We start from the raw sequence: 20,538 nt of genomic DNA on the forward strand, positions 1-20,538 counted from the left end.
AACTACTATGGATGGAAGCCTTGTGGTTCTAACAATCTCCATTCTTCAAATAAACACTATGAATCCATTTGATCCGTAAATTATCTTTCTTTACAGCTAGTGTCCATATATTCTTCATCAAGGCTGTTTTGTTCCAATTACTGACATTTAAAAATCCATTCCTTCGGCTTTAGAAAGACAGATTTTCTCCCAAAACTATTTAATTTAAAGTTATTAGTACTATTTAATTTCTCAAAACTATTTTGATTTGGCAAATGACATTTTATGCTTCAGTTTCTTTTATTTATTTATTATTATTATTTTTTTGGTAACCAATTCTTTTATATCAGTTCCTCACAAAAAAGAAAATCTTTCATATCAATTGTTATATTAAAAGTGAGACAAGTGGTAAAATTGTTAGCTTTATTCTTTATTCGATTCTTTTATAATTACACGCAATCACTTTGCATTGTGATGTTTGATCAAACTCCAAAACTAAATTCTGATCAACTCTTCAAAATATATACATATAAATAATGAGTATAATAAGACAAACATGTACCTCTTAGCAATGTTGGGTCAACTATATAAATATATATATTCATAAATAAATATATATTTTAAATTTGGAATTAGAGCAATATTTAGGAAGCTACAAAAGAAAAACAGAGCTTGTTTTGCTAGAATATAGTAATATACTATTTTGGTCAATCATATGCTCTGCCCAATCCGCTAACACAAGGAAAAACAAAGAGACTGTGGAAGGTGCAAAATCTATTACTGTAATATATTAAGATTTAAAAAAGAAAAAAAAGGAAAAGAATATATAGAAGTACCAAAAAAAAACACAAGAAAAATTAGCCCTCAGCAACACAAACCAGCCACCAGATTTTCCTTTTCTTATATATAAATTTGAGATTAGTACAAAGTGGGAGAGCAGCCCTGTTAAATATATATCAGCAGCTCTTGTTTTTGATCATCTATGTCTCCACAGGGCCACCACCCACCCAGGGGCAATTCTGTCATTTTGCTCAGGCTGCACATGCAGCCATAATCAACGACCACAATGTCAATGGCGTTCACATTGAGCTTTTTTTCAAGGGGATGGCTTCCAATCAAATTGAAGATTATTATACCCATTAACAGCTCCTAGCCCACTAAGCAGCTGGTTTCCCAAATCTTGCTGTTGATGATGCATGATCTGATCTCGACCTAAGGACGGCATTCCTACCCTTCCGTTTGCCATGGAATTATTTCCCATTTGAGCTCGGATTCCGTTAACCATGGCAGACTGACCAAGTCCACCACCCATATTTCCAAACCCTGCAACCCCCATACCCGAATTAGCGTTGGCCATGCCGTTCCCCACTAGGCAGTTGCTATTATTTATACCTGTGTTGTTATTCGTTGGTAATATACCGTTCACATTTTTCACATCATGCCCCATCGATCCAACACTGGCCATACCTCCCGGGCTATTATTAAGATGGTTATTCATCATCATTTCATGTAGGATTTTCTGAACAGAACTCTGTGAATCACTCGGATCAGCCTCACCAGAAAGAGCAGGCTGTTGCATGGAGATATTTCCAGGTGAATTTGCGGTGTTCATGTGATTACCAGCTGACAAGGCACCATGTGATGTTTGTTGTGGAGGATTGTTAGACGACGAGGGTGTTGGTGACTGAAATGGTGAAGGATTAGGTTGTGGCTGTGGGATCGTACTAGAAGAACTGGGTGATGGAATCTGCACTGAACTACCTCCATAAGGACTGCTTGCATTATTCAAAGAACTTTGCTGTCTCGAGTTCATGGAATTTTGGTGAAGCAGCCCAACAATTGTACTTGGAGAGGAAGATGTGGAAGCTGTATTCATAGCATTACTTACACTAGCCACACCGTTGCTTGCAGCAAGTTGCATAGTACCTTGAACAGTGTTTTGATCACCGTTTGAATTATGGGACATTGCTTGCTGCTGCTGCTGCTGCTGTTGTTGCTGCTGTTGCTGTTGTTGCTGCTGTTGAAGCTGTTCATCAGATTGTTGTGCTTGACTGTGAACCCCAGATGACGTACTAGTCCTTCTAGGAAACTTGTTCAAACTCTCTGAAAAAATAAATAAAGATAAGCAGCAAATATAAAACTGCATGCAATCAAGAATAAAACTCACTCTACATTGTCATAAAATATCTAATCCAATAAACGAACAACCTTGGATGGCTCAACTTGCCAAAAGACGTTGATATAATACTATCATATGTCCAATTTAATGTCCAACCCAAATGTTAAAGCCTGCATGAACTTTTATTTATTTTATTGTTTATTTATTTATTAAATTATGTGGAGGAGAGTCACTCATGTTAGATAGCTAACAAATTATATACTAAATCACTTGTTCTTATGTCCCCTGAAGCTTAACCGTTACTGTAACTTCACTTGTAAACTAATATAAGCATTCAAGTGTAACAGAGTTGGCAGTAGCAATTTATTTAGAACTTATCTGTCGACTATGCACTACACATTTTCTGACTCAAATTCCCAAGCAATTTCATTGCTTACAGTTTCTAATATATATATTGGGTAATATCAAATCAAAAAAAGAAATGTGGAAGGCAAATGGCAACATAAAATGCTAAAGTTTCTAATCTGCAACCAAATTCTTTGATTGATTTATACATTAAAGTTGGATTTTGGTAGTAAGGAAATTACAGGGAAAAAAAGTGGCACATAAAAGAATTTAAAAAAATAAAATTCTCATGTTTGGTATGGAAAGAAAATATGTACGGAAAAAAACTTGCTTCAACAACAAATTTCATACCAAATATGAAAAATTGATTTTTTTTTTTTATTCTCCACACTTTTTTTAATTTTTTTCCCTCACCACAATCCAACTTCCAAACATAGCCTAAAAGAGTAAATGGATCGAAAGTAGATTTCAACTTTAAGTTATTATGCACATGGAAAAAAATAAAACACGGATAATTAAAACAAAAGTTACAACTATATAGGATAAACTACATTAAGCTTACCCATAGGTCCTGTCCCTGTTTCTCGACTGTAATCAATCAAATCTTTCATACTATTAACCACTTCCGAAATCTGAAAGGCAATAATGTAATTAGAATTTAAAAGGGAGCAAAAATGAAAACAAAAATATATAAACAGTATTCAAAAAGCTACTAATGTGAAAGTTGTCTTAGAGTTGAACCTGATCAACATTTCTTAGTCTTCTCAATATGCATTGACAAGTATTAGAACCGTAAACCGATTTGGAAATATTAGATGTGATAAGAAACTATTTAAAATATCACAGCGATAGGAAGATGACACATAACGGTGAAAGTGAAACTTTTGCCACTATGTTGATAACATCAAAATGATATCTCACAAAAAACTAGCAGATCCCCGAAACACACCCACAATTAATTAAATCAATGTCATTCATAAACAAAAACTGAATAATGACACATTTTCCTTTAAAGAAGAAAAAATTACCTGCAAGCAGCGTACATATCTCTTTGTATAGCCTAAATCATTCACCAATGGCACCTCCAAAGTTTTCGCCAATTGGCGAGCTGACGCCACAAACCTAGCATACAATAGCCCCATTTAAATCCAGTCAGGACATTTGAAGTCAAGTCAAACCATTAAAAATTATAATAAATAGGAGTCAACAAATTGACAACCATGACCTATACAAATATTTGATCCTTATTATTAGTATGAAAATCATACAAACAGAGATTGAAGAAAAAGAAAGCCAGAATTACTTCACATTAACACCTAAATGACAAAATAAATAATTTTAATACAGAATTAATCTATATAGTATATACCAAAGGGAGGTGCTTCAAAAATAATAAATGGGAAAACCATTACACATGCATGCTTCTATAAAGAACTTTAGCCTTATAATACTAGGCCTAATTAGAAATGTCTGAACTTACTCATAAACTGCAAAAATTTAACATTGATGAAAAAATAAATACATTTATTAAATGGGTCACAGCACGGAAACCTACATATTACAGTTATTTTGCATCTCTGGAAGTGATAGATTCGAAGAAGCATTTTGAGTAGCAGTTTGGTATTTTTGAGCTGCAGCACCGAGCTGACTAACCTGTACATTAAAAAGAACATTAGATATGCATAATATACTAGCATACACTCAATGGCAGAAGCATTCTTATTATTAAATGGATACATCAAATTGACCACCACTACTGGACTAACATTAGAGCAAAAAGAGCCATATGATTCATGTTCATCCACATTTAAAAGCCAAAAAGAACTACAAGGAAATCCAGATCTAAGTGCGAATCAAAATAATTACCGACTATAATCATTATGAACAAAACAGAATTCAGAAATCCAAATTCTAATATATTTCAATTCTAGATTTTTGTAAAGGACCAAATAGTTGCCAATATATACAATTTTATTAATAATATTGTAATTTACAGAGCACCTCAAGTACAAGGAAAAATAATATACTCAGATTCAGTAACAGTCCACATTATGTTATATGCTTCACTTTCTAGATTCAAAAATCTGTCCAAAAGTAAGCACTTATTTACTCATGTTTTCGGCAAGTACTTTAATTAATAAAATAATCATAAATGCAACACGCTAAATATTAAAACATCACAAAATTATTTAGGAAAAAAAAATCTTACACTGCTTCCAGATATAGAATGGAAATTAGCAATAACTTTTAAAATCACGTTCAGAAAGTGTATTTTGAGAGAAAAATAAACCAAACCCGTCAATGAAGTTTGAGTTCTTATACGAAAAAATGTCAAAATTTGAATCAACAGATTACATTACAGTTGGAAATTCACTTTTGTTTTCATAAAATACAAAAGACGTGAGAAACTAAAAAAGATCATTTGCATGGAAACCCCTTACCATCACTACAACTTCCATAACAAGTAATTCTTTAGTAACGTAACTTAGATTGGGAGTTCATCAAAATATCAAAAAACTCTTATAGCACTTCATCCAAACACCCCATCAGGCTAAGTTAAGACATTGAAAGCCATGACAAACTTACAAAGCACTAAAAACTGTGAAAACTTGTTTTAATTTTGACAAACTTTCCAAAATAATACAATATGTAGAATGAAATCATAATCTTGAACACTATTCACTAAATTTCTTTAGCAAAAAGTACATATATATTATGTTATACGGACATTCTAGAAATTAAATACATTTTTCATTGCAATCCAAAACACTTGCAATTAAATCAACTAAAGCCCCATTTAAAGTTCCCTGTCATTCTCATTACTCATCCTGACCATTACGTGTCGTCTTGTTACCAATTAAAACATACTCAGATCACCCATTTATGTACAGGTACTCTACAAAGCCAAACTATATAGTCAATCAAATTACCTGAGGTACCAACAATCTCCGAGGGATTAGCTCTTCATGACGCCTTGCACAAAATTCCCAAGAGCATATCTGGTATAAAGAATGAACATACATAAGTAATGCCTTGAAAGAATTGAAGCCATAGGATATGTGAAAACAATCTTGCTAAGCACAACCTTGAGGTCAGGAGAGAAAACTATTCGTAGTTGGCCATCACGAACAACACGAAGTTGCTCAAAAACACTTTCTTGTATTGCCTTTGCATAGTCTAAGACAATCTGGCCTGAAGAATTGTGGTACTCACGGGGCATATCAATGTACAAAAGTTCCTCCAAAGTACCACTTTCATACTTTATTTTGAAAAGCCGGGGGAGAACCTCTACTGTCGCTTCTGAAAGTACATTAAGCATAAAATTATCAGTTACCAAGCATATATCAGTTATCCCAAAGACAAAAAAAATACTTTATGCGAACATACTGAATACATAGTGTTAACACTGCAGTATTGAAAAATGAATAAAAAAAAAATAAAGCACTACGACCATAAAACTAGGCAATAAGCACTAAAATTCTAAAATGTATAAAGCATTACGTACCGAACCCACGGCCAGGCTTTCGATTGCATATTTCACAATGCCATACATCCTGCAAATGTAGAAAGTAAAATTTAAGTTACAACTGAGCTACAATTTTTTTTTCTTTTGAGCACCAGCCGGGAAATTACTAGCGAGCAACAATAAGCGTGAGACAAGTAAAAATGATATCCACAAGTTGGTATACTGTTTTATTCTTTTGTTTTAAATTTGTATGTAAATCTTTCAAGTGCACATGCATTTAAACGCCAAGAAAAGAGATAGCCACAGTTCGAGTGAGCCTATCATTGGCAATAAAATGTAAAAATGTAGTATGGCTGCAGCATACCTGTGGAAAAACACCAGTTGTTTGCCGACCACTTCCATACATAGAAACGCACCATTTCTTTTTTGCATGGGGAGCAAAGAAATCAGAGACAAATTTCCTCCAGAATTCAATATTATTGTCCTGCATGGAAAGTAGCCATGATGATAAAAACAGCAGAATATATACTGGAGTAAATAGTACAAAGACAAAGAATTTGAGTGTATCGTACTTCAGGCCTTTGTTGTTGCTGATGCATATAACTTGTCAAACGCCTTGCACACATCCCAGGTTCATATGCAGGTTTAGCAGGAGATCTCAATGGCAAATTTTGCTGTTGAAGCTGTTGTAGTTGAGACCGTTGCTGATGCTGAGGCATAGTCGATAAGAAATGTTGCTGCTGCTGTAATTGTAAGAATCTTTGCTGGTGCAAGAGGTTAATCTGAGCTGCAGCAGCTTGCGAGGACTGCCTTGACATGTGGAGGAACTGTTGTTGCTGTTGATGTTGTTGTTGTTGCTGCTGCTGCTGTTGCTGCTGGTGTTGTTGCTGCTGCTGCTGTTGGTGCATAAACAAAGACTGATCAGAATGCTGGGGTTCCAACTTTACTGCCGGTAAGCTTCTCATACTCTGTAGTTGCTGTGGTTCCATCTTTACCGCACTAAGATTTCTCAAGGGATGCAACTGTTGTTGTTGTTGGGATTGCAGCTGCTGTTGTCCATGATCGTTCACTTGGGGTTCTAACTTGACCTGTCCACCAGCTAAGCCTCCTCGCATAGCCTGATATTGTTGTTGCTGTTGCTGTGTATTGTGAGGAGCAGAAAACTGTTGCATTGGCGGCTGGCCATGTTGGAAACTCTGAGGATCAAGCTGCTGAGACTGCTGTTGATCCGATAAAAGCTGGTTAGCAGAAGCATTAGAATATTGACCCTGACCTTGACCAGAAGAGCCAGGGTTAGCCATATTTGGTGATACATAAGTTGATGAAGGAGCATTAAAGTTCATTCCATTGCCAACAGAAGGAAGTGGATCTGACTCAGACCCTGTATCAATACCACCACGCTGGCCACTTCCAGGACCAGAAAGCCCAGAATTTGGAACCCCATTACCAAAAGATTGATTAAGGAAAGAAGAAACGTTAGGAACATTTCCAAGCACATTCATATTATTGTATTGAGTTCGAGGCGAGACAAGTGAAGGAAAAGCTGTCTGTCCAGGTAGTGGACCACCTTGAGCTCCCAACATACCAGAATTGGATCTCAAAAGAGAAGGAGGAACAGACTGGGCACCACCAATAGGAGGGGTCGGCCCGGAAGGTACCATTGCTTCTCAAAACAACAAGATACAAACACTGAACCAAGTAAAGACTAATTATCTAAAACATGAATTGACTAAACTAAGATTACATAACAAGTTTCACAGAACAGGGAACAGAGTTCATCCCAGATAGTATTTCAACCCAAAATCCAAGGCCAAAGGCTTCAGACTCATTAGTGTGCACCAATAGAAATGGTAAAGCTTTATGCCAGAGCATATTGTGCTGAGTTTTACACAACATAAGCCAGACACCAAAACAAGCCAAAACCAGAAAACAATCTTTGATTCTGAACATTCTAGAGTTGCACTATCTCCGCAAAACAAACAATCTTCCTCCGGCTGTCGCGTGGATCTCTGTTTAATACACTAAGTTCCAGATCCACTGTTACCTCAACCATTGAGCACAAAAGGCAAAACAATCGGCCTATCTTAAGATTCCAATTTATAACGTACCTCACTTCTATTATCCAAAACCCTGAACAAAATCACAAATCAAATCAGAATTCAAAGCCAAAAAACAAATCTTGAAAACTCAAAACAAAAAACAAAAAACACAATAAATAAATTGAACCAAATTATACAAGTACAATAAAAAAAGATAAACCCGTACTTCACAACGTCGTACCCAAATTACACTCCCAGAAGGCCGAATAACCAGTTCAACACAAAATGAAAGTGACAATGAAAAAAGAATAAAACATCCAAACTTTATCACACTAGAGCAAACACAAGCAAAACCACAGCCATTGAAAGAAAGAAAAAAAAATGTGAAAAGCACACATTAATACCTTTTCGATCGGACCGTTCATATACCCAAATCAACGATCCAAAACGGTAATAGAAACAAATAACAGACTATCATGAACTCACCCAGACTAAGAAAAAAAAAAGTTCTAAAACAAAATAGATATTCCAATCCAAACTGATCGAAAAAAGAAAACCCAAACTCGGATTTCATTCCGTTACGCTTCAAATCTCAAATAACGAATACACCAAACCAAAGAGCTCAACTTCTTACTCTTATTCTTCTTCTTCTTAATTCTTCTTTGTTGTTGAAGTAGTTTAAACTCTTTATTAGGGTTTGTCAGCTGTATATGTCTTCTTCTCTCTTTTTTCTTCCATGGGAGTAGAAGTACACACAAACACACGGCCCTGTACCTCGCTGTATTCACAGATAGAAAGGAAAGAGGAGAGAGAAAGAAGAGAGAGAAAGACTGAGTGTGAGTTTGTCTAGCGGACGTCAAAATTGTATTCGATCGGATTGAATTTTCTTCATTCTCCTTACCTCTTTACCTTTTCTTCTTTTCTTTTCTTCTGTTTCTTCTCTTTCTCTCTCTACATGAAGTCAAATCCTATTCTTTCTCTCTCCTCATACTTCTCACATACATACATATGTCTCATATATCTATGTATATGCATCATAATCATCATCATCATCATCATACTGAATTAAATTATAATAATATAATAATAATAAATATGATTAGATGTACTTTTGAAATTACTTAATTACCCTTGACTGTTCTGTGGAATTTCTTCCTCTGTAGCTCCCTCACACCTTCTTAACCTACTCACCATTTTTCAAGTTTGTGTTCTTAAAATATTTTTTTTTCTATGGAGTTTCTATATTAAGAACTCTTATCTATTCTAATTTTTAGTATCTTTGATCTCTAATTTTTAATTTATGTTAATCTCACTTTTCTTTAACTCGGTTTATCTTACTTAACTTTCTTTATTTTCGTCGCAGATTCTTTTTTTTAACTACATTATGATCTTATTATTTTTTTTCTTCAAATTTCTGTTTAGTATATCGTTAGTTTATTTTTTTTAACATTTTATTCCAATTTTCCATCTAAGGATGGATCGAGTATTAGGTATGAAAGAAAGGATATTAAGAAAGAAAATATATTTGTTAATACTGTAACAGAAGTTATATGAATCGAAATAAAGTTAAAAAGTTATTATTCATTTATTTTATGAAATTTTATACAAATTACTTAAAATTAAGCTATTTTTATATATTTGTACAGAATATAACTTACTTTTTCACAATTTTCTTTCAATTACATTTTTAGGGAGTTAATATAAATAGGCTAATTAGAATTTTTGCTAACTTTGACATGTATCAAATTTTTTAAATTTTTAAGATCATTAAAAATACCCCCTAAACTATTGAGATTGTTGGATTTAAGGACTTTTTTTTTTTCTAATTTTAGTAAAAAAGTCTAACATGGATGAAAGTCCAGGAGCCATGATTTAGTACATGTCAAAGTTCGAAGGGCATGATTTGGTAGATATCAAAGTCTGGGGAGCATAGTTTAGTATATAAACAATTACTGAAATAGTAAAACAAAATGAAATTAGACAAAAGTCTTTAAATCCAACAATCTCAAAAGTTCAGGGGGCATTTTCAACGACCTTAAAAGTTCATGGGACATGATTTGGTACAGGTCAAAGTTCAGGGGACAAAAATCCTAATTAGCCATATAAAATATAATATGTAAACTGCTTAGTATAAATATAAAAGCAATATGAAAAAACGTGCAAACAACATAGTATAATGTTATAAAAAAAAATGAATCACAAAATTGTAAATTCGTATTTTTATGATATTTTTATCTTTTGAAGTATTTATGAAAAGAGCATTGATATTGGTATTAGTGGTGCTTAGCACTTTTTAGATGTGTCGCTTTGTTATTGGCTAGCAATACTTTTAAAAGTTATTATATTAAACTATATGGGACTCGATACTTAGTTAGATCAATAGTAATATTGGCACGTAAGAAAGTACTAGACACTACTAGTACTTTTTAGCATTTCTCTTATGAAAAATTGTCTTCTGTTTACCATGTACATTTATTATTTTTTTTTAAGAAAAATAAGATAATTATACTATAAATTAATTAAATGTTTTCAACTTTCCAACAATAGAAAAATTTAACAAGAAAAATAATAATAATTTTGGCTAGAGAAGATTTTCTTTTGTTTTCCAAATCCCATTTTACTTTATGTTTGATCACATGAATTTTTATAAGGATGGAAATGATATAAGGAAATGGAGTAGGTGGATAGCCAAATTGGCTAGAAAGAAAGTTGGAAGAAGAAAAAAATTGAAAAGATAGAATTTCTTTCCAAAATCCTAAAAAATGAATCTCTCCAAAATAGGAGAAAATCATAACAAAACAAAAAAATTATAAACAAAATTAAATAAATACACTTCAAATAATTTAAACATATATTTCTATAATATTTTTTTTATGAGAAATGCTAAATACACCTTGTATTATTTTTTTCTTTTGCACCTTTTTAAATCAATAAATGAAATAATTTATAATATAAACTAGGTTGATAATATATCCACATGTCATGCATTAAAGAAGGAGAAGTTAAAAGAAAGTGCAATATAAAATTTCCTTTGCACTCCTTTTTTTTTTAAAAAAAAAATTATTATGTAGTTAAAGACATTGTCTAAATTATAAGAGTAATGGTAATAGCAAAGAAATAAATAAATAAATGTGAATGAACAAACTAGGGAGAAAGATGATATTACTAAAGAAAAGAACTCGAGCAGGTGCAACTCTACAAAGTGGAAAATAATTTAATGTGAATGAACAAAAAACATAAATCAAGGCGCCTAAACAAGAGATGAAAAGTAGTAAAAACAAACAAGTAAATAATAGGGGTGAGCAATAGTCGGTTTGGTCGGTTTTCTACAAAAAAAAAATGCAAAATTCGGTTTTCGATTTCCATGGTTATAATCCGAAAACCGACCGACAATTATACAAATATAAAAAAATTGGCCGTTTTAATTCACGGTTTGGTCAGTTAACTTCATTTTTTTAAAAAAAAAATAAGTTTTTTAATTTTTTTTAATTATTTGAAAACTAAAAAAATTAGAGTATTGTATAATTTAAGAATAAATTTTTTTTAGTTAAATAAATAATGTATAATAAACTTTTTTAAATTTGTTCAAATTATTTGTGCTATTAATATGATAATGAGTTATATTAAAAAACTTGTATTATTTTATGAATGTGTATATATAATATGTAAATGCATCAAACTATAATAAAATAAAACAATGAACAATTGAGACTTTAAATAAAAAAGATATAAGTAAAACTAGTTTAATAAAATTGCATATTAAATATGTACAAAAATAATATATATTTGGTCGGTTCTCGGTTTAATCGGTCAGTTTGCCATTGACACTAAAATTGACCATGTTAAGGCAGTTTTAACCGAATGCAGTTTTTTCGGTTTTCAATTTTTTCAGTGTCGGTTTTTTCAGTGTTCGAACGGTCGGTGTATTCGGTTTGGTCGGTTTTTTAGATTTTTTGCTCACCCTAGCAAATAACATACTAGGGAAGGGTGTACTTAATATTTTGGATTGTACTTCCCTACCCAATAATGCTAAAGCGAGGCTTGCAGAGAGTTATGAAACTCCTAAATTGAAATTAGATATTATTTTTTTTAGAGTAAATAGCGGCATAAGTACTCAAAGTTTTAAGTTTGTAAGTGGCATAAACCCAATGTTTATTTTTAGCGGCATAAGTACCCAATGTTTGTAAAACTGTAATTTTTCTCTAATTTCGTCAATACAAACTCTGTTATTTTCTTGAACAGACCACATATAAGGTCCAGATTCTTGATCATTGGGTCTAGACAGAAACATGTAGTATTATTTACTTCCAAATGTTCATTTAATAAATTCAAAACAAAGTCTGTACTGAAAAAACTAGAGGAAAATTACAGTTTTACAAACATTGGCTACTTATGCCGCTAAAAATAAATATTGGGTTTATGCCGCTTATAAACTTAAAAATTTAGGTACTTATACCGCTATTTACCATTTTCTTTATGGAGACGAGATTGCAGAGTTTCAATGCAGAATGGTTAGTGAAAAACCACTTTTCTTTTGACATAGACAATGATTATAATTTTTTTAAGAAAATGAAGATATTCATTGTGTATTTAATTTAGTAGTTTGCATATTTTCTAACTTAAAAGAATTTCCTATTTCAAGTCATTGATAGACTTGTTTGTAGCAACAAGTTGCTTGTTCACTAAACCCAATTGCTTGCTTTTCAACTCAACATCTTTTTTGGCCTCTTCTAGTGCCTTCTGCAAGTCATTAGTGGTTGTGTTGGCCTTTAGAGTTGCTGATTTGGCTTGGGAGTACGTATAGGCCAACTTCAAGTTAACATGTAAAAAGAAACAAAGTTAAGATATATGTGCGGTAAAATCTGTACAAAGAACTATGAGATAAGAGTTTACCCTGGTAACCTCCTTTAAAACTCCGTCGACCGAGAGTTCCACAGGCATATCCTCCGCTCCGGTAAGCTACTTGTTGACCTCGAGCATTAGGCGATCCTGATAGAAACTGAGCATCTCTTTAGCCTTCTTCGTCTTTGGCTGTATTGTGGGTGATGTAGCACTTGGTTTTGGCAGGCCGGTCCACTCATTATTGGCTCCCTTAGAGCTTTTGGCAGGAGTAGTTGAGGTTGAGTTTTTGAAGTCTTCTTGGCTGGAGGAATGGACTCAGGAACATCTACGACAACATCTGTCGAAGTCCTCTCAGCTTCTATTTGGGGTGTCTTGGAGCTCAGGGCAATGTTTGTGGGAATAGAAGCATCCACCTTTGTTCATTTGGCAGGTGATTTTTGGCCGAATACTGTTGGGGATTGTTTTACCAAGATCTATATTTACTACCGTGTATGTTGTTTAACATCCTAAACATGAATTTCTCAAATAATAGAATTTAAACACATAAAGTTCAAGAAACCTTACATTAGTTGCATCAAAATTAAATGACTATTTCCACTCAGATCTCTAACCCTTGTTCCTTTCTGTCGTAGAGTATTATCAAGATCTTAGCCCGATTCTCCTTTAGGTGTTGGATTCTTCACAGTCTTACACACTATGATTGAGTATTAGACTTGCTATATGTGGGCATGTACTCAATCACTATAAGGGACAAAAATTGAAGAAGAAAAGAGGGAGAAGGATTCAAAAATTAAAGAGAGAGAGAGAGAGAGAGAGAGAGAGAGAGAGAGAGAGAGAGAGAGAGAGGGAGAAGGATTTGAAAATTAAAGAGATATATATATATATATAGAGAGAGAGAGAGAGAGAGAGTGTTCAAATTTGATTGAAAGGCTAATTTGCATCATCTGTCAATTTGAGTCTATCACTATCTATTTATAGGAATCCTTTTAGATTTAGGTTTAAATTATATGACATTAAAAAATTGATAAATAAATGGCTAAATTGAGCTTAAGTGGCCGGCCATTAGGATGTGGGCCCACCAATTACAATTTTGCAATTTTACTCAATTATTTATCCTATTCTTTCACAAATGCTATATTTTCCAATTCAACCATTTAAATGTCAAAATTATTTATTTAATAATTAAAATTAATTATCAAATAAAATAGTCATTTAATTTATTTATTTATTAATAAGACTTAATAAAGTCTCTTAATTAACAAATAAACCCTAAAAACTCTTTTCTTCACAATTAAGTCCTAGCTTAGTGAAAATTCATAAATAAGACATAGTCTAATTTTAGAATTATAATTGATTAACTAAAATCAATCAACTGAGTCTTACAAGTAGTATTATCTCAACTAGTGTGGGGACCATGGGCCTATATAACCGAGCTTCCAATAAGTAGATCTAGAATTTACCAAGTAAATTTCTTAACTTATTAATTCTTCCTTACACCACTATAGATTTGGAGTTGCACTCTCATTTATATAAACCGCTCTATATGTTCCACGATATAGATATGCTATGAAATTATCCATCGTTCTAATCCAATAATCAAAGATCCTCTATAGATGATTTACATCGAGTAGAGACAAATTTACCGTTTCACTCCTCAATGTATTTTATCCTTAAAACACTTAGCTTCCTATAAATGATATTTCAGTAAACTAATATAATTACTGAAATAAAAGCTCTTCCATTTATCTCTATTAAGCCAAGCTCAAAGAAAATCATCATTTCACTTCTATGTCCAGATAGAAGCTATAGATTCCATATCTATGATTAGTGTTCCCACTCAATTGTACTATCATGTTCCCAAGATATGTGTGACCCAAACAAATTAGTAGGCTTTAACAAATAACTCTAAGAACACAAATAACACTCTTGAGATCGAACCTAACCGTATCAGGATTAAGATCTTTTGATCTAAGATCAACCAGTGATATTGACTTAGAAAGATACAACGGTAAGATTATAATATCTTTACCAAGATCAATATCGGTCCGAGTCCTATGTATACTCCATACACCCGATACTAGCATACTTTGCCAATGTCCTGGAAAGAACATAACACTTATCCAAGGTGTAAGTAAGTTTTATCGCTGACTATCACATCAATGTAAATCCAGTGCACTGATGAATCATGGGACATAATCTTTTGAAGCATATAATCACAATTACCTTCCATTGTGTTGACATCACTGTTATTGTGAATAACTATGTGTTCTGGATTTAACAAAAATTGTATATTAAACCATAAAAATGAAAACTACATGCTAACACAAATGATTTCTAATCTTCTATTAATAACAAATACGATTGTATTGGAATGAGTTTTATTTAGGGCATAAAATCTCAATAGATTCATCACCAGTCTTCTTCCTGAGTTCTCGTTTCATTTTCTCCGACATGGGTGCACAGAAGAAAACACTTGTTAAAAATCTGAACAAGTAAGAATAAACAAAAATAGGGAAAGTAATAGCTACCCTAAACTTCAGGGGGAGCACCCTCCCAAACAAGCAAAGATAGGGCGTCATCATTAGAAGAATCCTCATCATCTTCCATTACTACGACCTTCCTTTTTCCTGTCACCTGAACGGTGGGACAGACAACTTCTTCAGGGTCATCCTTAATCCTGATAGGTCATTCAATCGACACATGATTCCCCTTGGAAGTTTTCCTCTTGTTTGGAGCCTCCTGCTCAGTAATAATCCCCTCAGTTGCCTATTTGAATCCTTAAACCCCGTCAGACGAGTAAAGCCCGTACTTTAGAAAATCTGTAGTGGCTAGGAGGGAGATATTCTGAGCCAACTCCGACAGTTGAAGAATCGCTTGAGCTCTAGACCTTAGACCCAAGGTGAAAGGAGGATGACAGTAGGAGGGAATACACTGGAAAGAAAGGTGATCAACATCCATGTCTTTGACCATGTAGTAATCTTCAATAAAACCACTGATCTTGGACACCTCCTTATCCATAGTATCGCTTAGCCAATAGTATTAATTTTGGGAAAAGTAAAAATATCGCGACATGTTTTACTTCGAACTTGAATTCATGTTGAAAATCCAGTTGGTGTCGTGAGCGGAAGGCTGGCCCCATCCCTATGTGGTGTACAGTACGAACAACGAAGCTAAATACTTAATACCCTTTGGAGTGAACTGAGTCGGGTAGATCTTGTAATAATTGGACATTTCCTTAAAGTACGGGTGCAAAGGCAAGATTGCGCCTTGATTAGCATAGGGCCTGGACCAGGCACAAAACCCTTCTCCTAGGTCAGTTGCCAACTGTCTAGGATGGGGCAAGAATGCCTCTACTCCTCTGAGGAGACCTTCATCCAAAAGATTTGTTAATCTTTTGAAGGTAAGTATGGATGGAGGTGGGACCACTGAGGACCCTTCTTTTCTTCGGTACTTAAGGGCCAAGCCTTCTTGCATTCCTCCTTGACATAATCTTGGCCCTCCACCAATACATCACTCAGCTCAGAGATAGGTTCTCTAGACTCATTATATACGCCAAAAGGAAGAACTTGAATTCCATCTTCCTCTTATTCTTCTTCGGCATCAGAAGGACCAGCAAGACGGACCTTGTCCTGGTCCTTAATTTCTTGGACTTTGACGTCCCTAGCAACAACTTCAGTATCCTCACTCGGAGGCCTAGCTTGCTCTACCCTAACCATCGCGAATATCTGAGCAAAGTGAGGGTCGGACTCTAAAGCCTTCCTCAAGGTCTATTTTGTCTTTGTCATCCTTCTACATTTGCATGGTGAATTCAGGCTAGAAGTGTGCCTCGCAATAGTAACAATAACATCCGCTATGGAAGTGTACTTGGCCGATGGAGCTGGTCGGCCCTTTGGCAATGTATCAATAGTACCAGGTCGAACCCTCTATGTCCACAAAGCAGGGAGATAGCATTTCCAACCTTTTTTCAATTCCTAGATGAATTAGATGTAGCCTTCTCCACTTATCCGGTCAAGGTACTAATGATGTTGCACCGTAGGCTCCGAAGACTTGAAATAATCACTACTAACTTCCCTGTCATTAAAATTAGAAGTTGAAGAGATTTCCTCGGACAAAGATGAGTTTGCATTGAACCGAGGATGATTTTCGTAAAGAAGTTGAAGAAGATCCTGGTCGATGTGATGTTTACCTCCCTAGAACTCACCATGGTTCATCTACAAAAGAAGGGAGACAAAGGGTGAGAACTGGACATTGGTATAGAAGGCAAAACATATTTGATATGACAATCAGGCGTATTTAAAGAAACAAGAAGGAATTTCATTCTGATAATGAAATCCCCAAACTTAAAAGTTTAAAAGAATACTGATATTCAGAAGCCTAGGAATGAGTAATTTTAGATCATTTCTGGCTAAAATAGTGAGAAATTGAAAACCTATAAGATCAGTGCATATTTCAGTCAGAAGTTAAAAGCCCTAGTAGTGTCTTCTAAGTCTCAAATTAGTCGAGAGTAAATTTAAGAACCCAAAATTTATAGCAAAAAGTTCAAAGAATAATGCATGTATTTTAAGGAAATTGCATAAAAGAGAAGAGGAGATAACTTACTCATTATTCGCAGATTCCTGAGTGTGCTTGAATGGTTTCAGCGATTAATTTTCAGTGAAGTATTCTTCGAAGGTTTTGAGAGAAAAAGAGAGATTTTTCACTGGTTATATGCATATATAAAAATGGCTAAAAGAGTGGAAAGCTAATTTTTATCTTTTATATAGGTGATTAAAAGGGCTGAAAATAATTGAAAATTCAAATTTTTGGGTTTTCTTCCCAAAAAAGAAACGTTAGTACTCATTAAAAAAGGCAGATGTCATGCGCCCAATATCATTTAATTATCATTGCATATATCGAGGTACATCTTTCAAAGCAAGGTATTAAATGCTCGAGATAGCAAAGAGACGTTCAATCAAATACGTTAGGTCAAGGGTAAAAGTTGGACACGCATCACCCATCCGATCAGTTTCATCACTGAGTAAGTCCACGTGCGACTAGGAAGCCCCGCGCATACTTGGAGAGAAATGTTATCTAAATTTTTATACAGGATGATGTGGCATCCATTTGGGTGACACGTGGAATAGATTTTGTGACTTGGACAGAAGACTCCACCTGCAACAAATTGTGTAGAGAGATCTGATGATAAAAGTATGTATGAACTTAACATCCGAGCAGGGTGTACGAGAACACCCGACCAACTCCATCGTGTAGGCAGCTCGCATAAGCCAACCAGAGGGTGCGAGTTGGACATTTCAGAGATATATCCTGTAAAGACCGCTTAGTTTAATTTAGAAATTAGTAGTTAATTATGTTTGATTATGAAAATTATTTATAGATATTTAAATAATTATTTATGCTGTTATTATTGAATTCTGAGATGCATTTTATGTCATATAGTGATTTTCATAATTTTGCATTTTCGGTGCCCGGTAGCATGGAACTCGGTGTTTGGCTCAGTAAAATCACAACTTAGTATGCTAGTATATTGGGACGGTTTATTAGACATTAGAAATGTCGGGATTGGCCGGGAATTTAGAATTTCCCAAAATACCCCCCTTTAGTGTTATTTGTGTTATTTTAGTGTGAGGGGGCAAAATGGTCATTTTGCCCCATTGTTATTTTGTCCTTTAGTGGACTTTATATGGTGAAAATATGTGATTATGTGGCATTTCTTTTGGCTGAAGTAAAGAACTAAATAAGCATGTTTTTCTCTCATTTTATTCAAAATTTCAAAACTTAGAAAAATTAGAAAATACAAAGCTCTTTCCTCTCTCTCTCTCTCTCTCTCTCTCTCTCTCTCTCTCTCTCTCTCTCTCTCTCTCTCTCTCTCTCTCTCTCTCTCTCTCTCTCTCTCTCTCTCTCTCTCTCTCTCGGCTGGTGTGGTGTGCTAGGGCTGGGATTCTTTTGATTTTCAAGCTTTTTTTCATTCAATCTAAGTGTTCTTCAAGTGCTTGGTAAGATCCTTGTATCTTGCTCTTTTAGTTTCTTGAATTTTGATGAAAAGAATGGTTTGCATGCTTAGTTTGAGTTGTTCTTGCTGTTGTGTTTTGATGTTGATTTCAGAGGTTTATTTATGATTTAAAATGTTGATTCAAGCATGATAGGGTTGGTGATTACTTGGTTTTATCTAGATATGAAATTTGGCTCAAAACTATGGTTTTCAAAGAGAAGTTGTTGAAATCTATTGCTGTTGTTTTGTTGATATTTGTTGTAGTTTTCACAGGTTATATTATGCATGATTAAGTAGGTTGGGACTGATTTGAATGCATGATAGTGTTGTTTAATCAAGTTTGAGTTTGGAACTCAAAGCTTGATGCTTTAATGGTGATTTTGGTTTGTTTGCATGAAGCTCGATTTTTATGCTTTAGAAATGTTCCTTAGGGTCTAAATAGCAGGTCTGGAAGGTTGTGTTTGAATTGGGTTTGAATTGATTGAGTTGTGAATTTTTGTTGGTTTCCTGCGAGGAACCGGAATTCCGGATGGGGTTCTGAAATTCCTAGAACCGGAATTCTGGTTGGGCAACGGGTCTGCCGGTTGGGAGATTTTCAGGAACCCTAGATTTTCTCGTTTTTATGTTATTTGGGGTATTGCCATGCTTTTTATCGATAGGGAAACTTTTAGTTTCTAGTTTAAGTCCCCGGGAAGTGATTTAGCGTGTCACTTATTAGTGTTGTGATTGTTATGGTTTAGGAGCCTGTAAACCGCCGTGCAGTTCGTTCCAGTCTGGTTGACCGACACACCTGAATTCGGAATTGAGGTAAGATTAGTATAACAGTATGCATATATATTACATGTTTAGCGTGCATGTTAGGAAGCCTGTTAGATTACATTAGATATGTATGTTGGCTTCGTACCATCCGACCATATCACATCGGTTAGGCTAGAGTATGACTAGCAACTGGAGTATGACCAGTATACCGAGTATAGGCTGATATTAGGGTTGGTGGTACAGTGCTATGTGACCGTATCACATCGGTTAGGCTAGAGTATGACTAGTAGCTGGAGTATGACCAGTGAACCGAGTATAGGCTGATACTGTAACACATCGGTACGGGCTAGAGTATGACTAGCAGCTGGAGTATGACCAGTGTACCGAGTATAGGCTGTTACTTGTCAATAGTACCGTCTTATGAACGTTCGAGACTTAGTATCGTGTGGGACACGACAGTTAGGGTTATGGTCAAGGGTATGGGCATCTGATCATAACCCGAGATTTATGTATGATTACGATTTATGCTTTTCTTACTGAGTCTGTCGACTCATAGTGCTATGTTTATGTGTAGGTAAGGGCAAAGCCAAGGCTGAAGAACCGTGAGAGTGAGCCGGTAAAGATTGTACATGTTGGGGCGGTTAGGCCTGGAGCGTACGATCCTCGGGACAGCAGTGCTTTTTGTAAATAGTCGCTAGGCGACAAGTATTTAGTATTAGACAGTAACTTTTGTAAAGTTTTTTGTAAATGGGATCCCACAGTATTTTGTATGAAATATTTTATAAGTTTAATTAAAAAGCAAAAATTTTAATTAATCACGATTTCCATAAACCTCGTTGATTAGCAACGAGCTGCACAGTACGTTTAAAAATCACGTAATACGCCTATCCTAGTTAGGGTGTTACAATTTGGTATCAGAGCCGCCAGGTTGTCTTCCGAAGATCGTCACGACATGTACAATCATCATCACCAGTTAGCTCGTTCTACGGTTCAGTAAGCT

At 34.6% G+C, this 20,538-nt stretch overlaps 1 protein-coding gene across 1 annotated transcript; it reads right to left on the reverse strand.

Annotated features, from left to right (window-relative positions):
• Positions 1-579: 579 nt before the first annotated feature.
• Positions 580-8,953, reverse strand: LOC115710310 (transcriptional corepressor SEUSS). Its single transcript, XM_030638681.2, has 11 exons — positions 8,850-8,953; positions 8,583-8,726; positions 6,482-8,039; positions 6,274-6,393; positions 5,949-5,997; positions 5,529-5,743; positions 5,374-5,442; positions 3,999-4,096; positions 3,472-3,565; positions 3,006-3,075; positions 580-2,082 (listed from the first exon to the last, which is right to left on the reverse strand). Exons 3-11 carry the CDS (start codon positions 7,568-7,570, stop codon positions 1,076-1,078), a joined length of 2,811 nt encoding a protein of 936 aa, XP_030494541.2. The 5' UTR covers positions 7,571-8,039; positions 8,583-8,726; positions 8,850-8,953; the 3' UTR covers positions 580-1,075.
• Between the last annotated feature and the right edge of the window lie 11,585 nt (positions 8,954-20,538).

This window comes from Cannabis sativa, chromosome X, assembly GCF_029168945.1.
Source record: "Cannabis sativa cultivar Pink pepper isolate KNU-18-1 chromosome X, ASM2916894v1, whole genome shotgun sequence".
In the NCBI taxonomy this organism is placed as follows: Eukaryota; Viridiplantae; Streptophyta; class Magnoliopsida; order Rosales; family Cannabaceae; genus Cannabis; species Cannabis sativa.

What these genes read in the sequence shown, in the direction of transcription:
- LOC115710310 (XM_030638681.2), bottom strand. Translation starts at nt 7,570, where the DNA reads ATGGTACCTTCCGGGCCGACCCCTCCTATTGGTGGTGCCCAGTCTGTT. An exon ending in AGCAACAACAAAGGCCTGAA is followed by an intron (nt 6,394 to 6,481) that starts GTACGATACACT and finishes CTTTCCATGCAG; the next exon opens with GACAATAATATTGAATTCTG. An exon ending in GATATGTACGCTGCTTGCAG is followed by an intron (nt 3,076 to 3,471) that starts GTAATTTTTTCT and finishes ATTGCCTTTCAG; the next exon opens with ATTTCGGAAGTGGTTAATAG.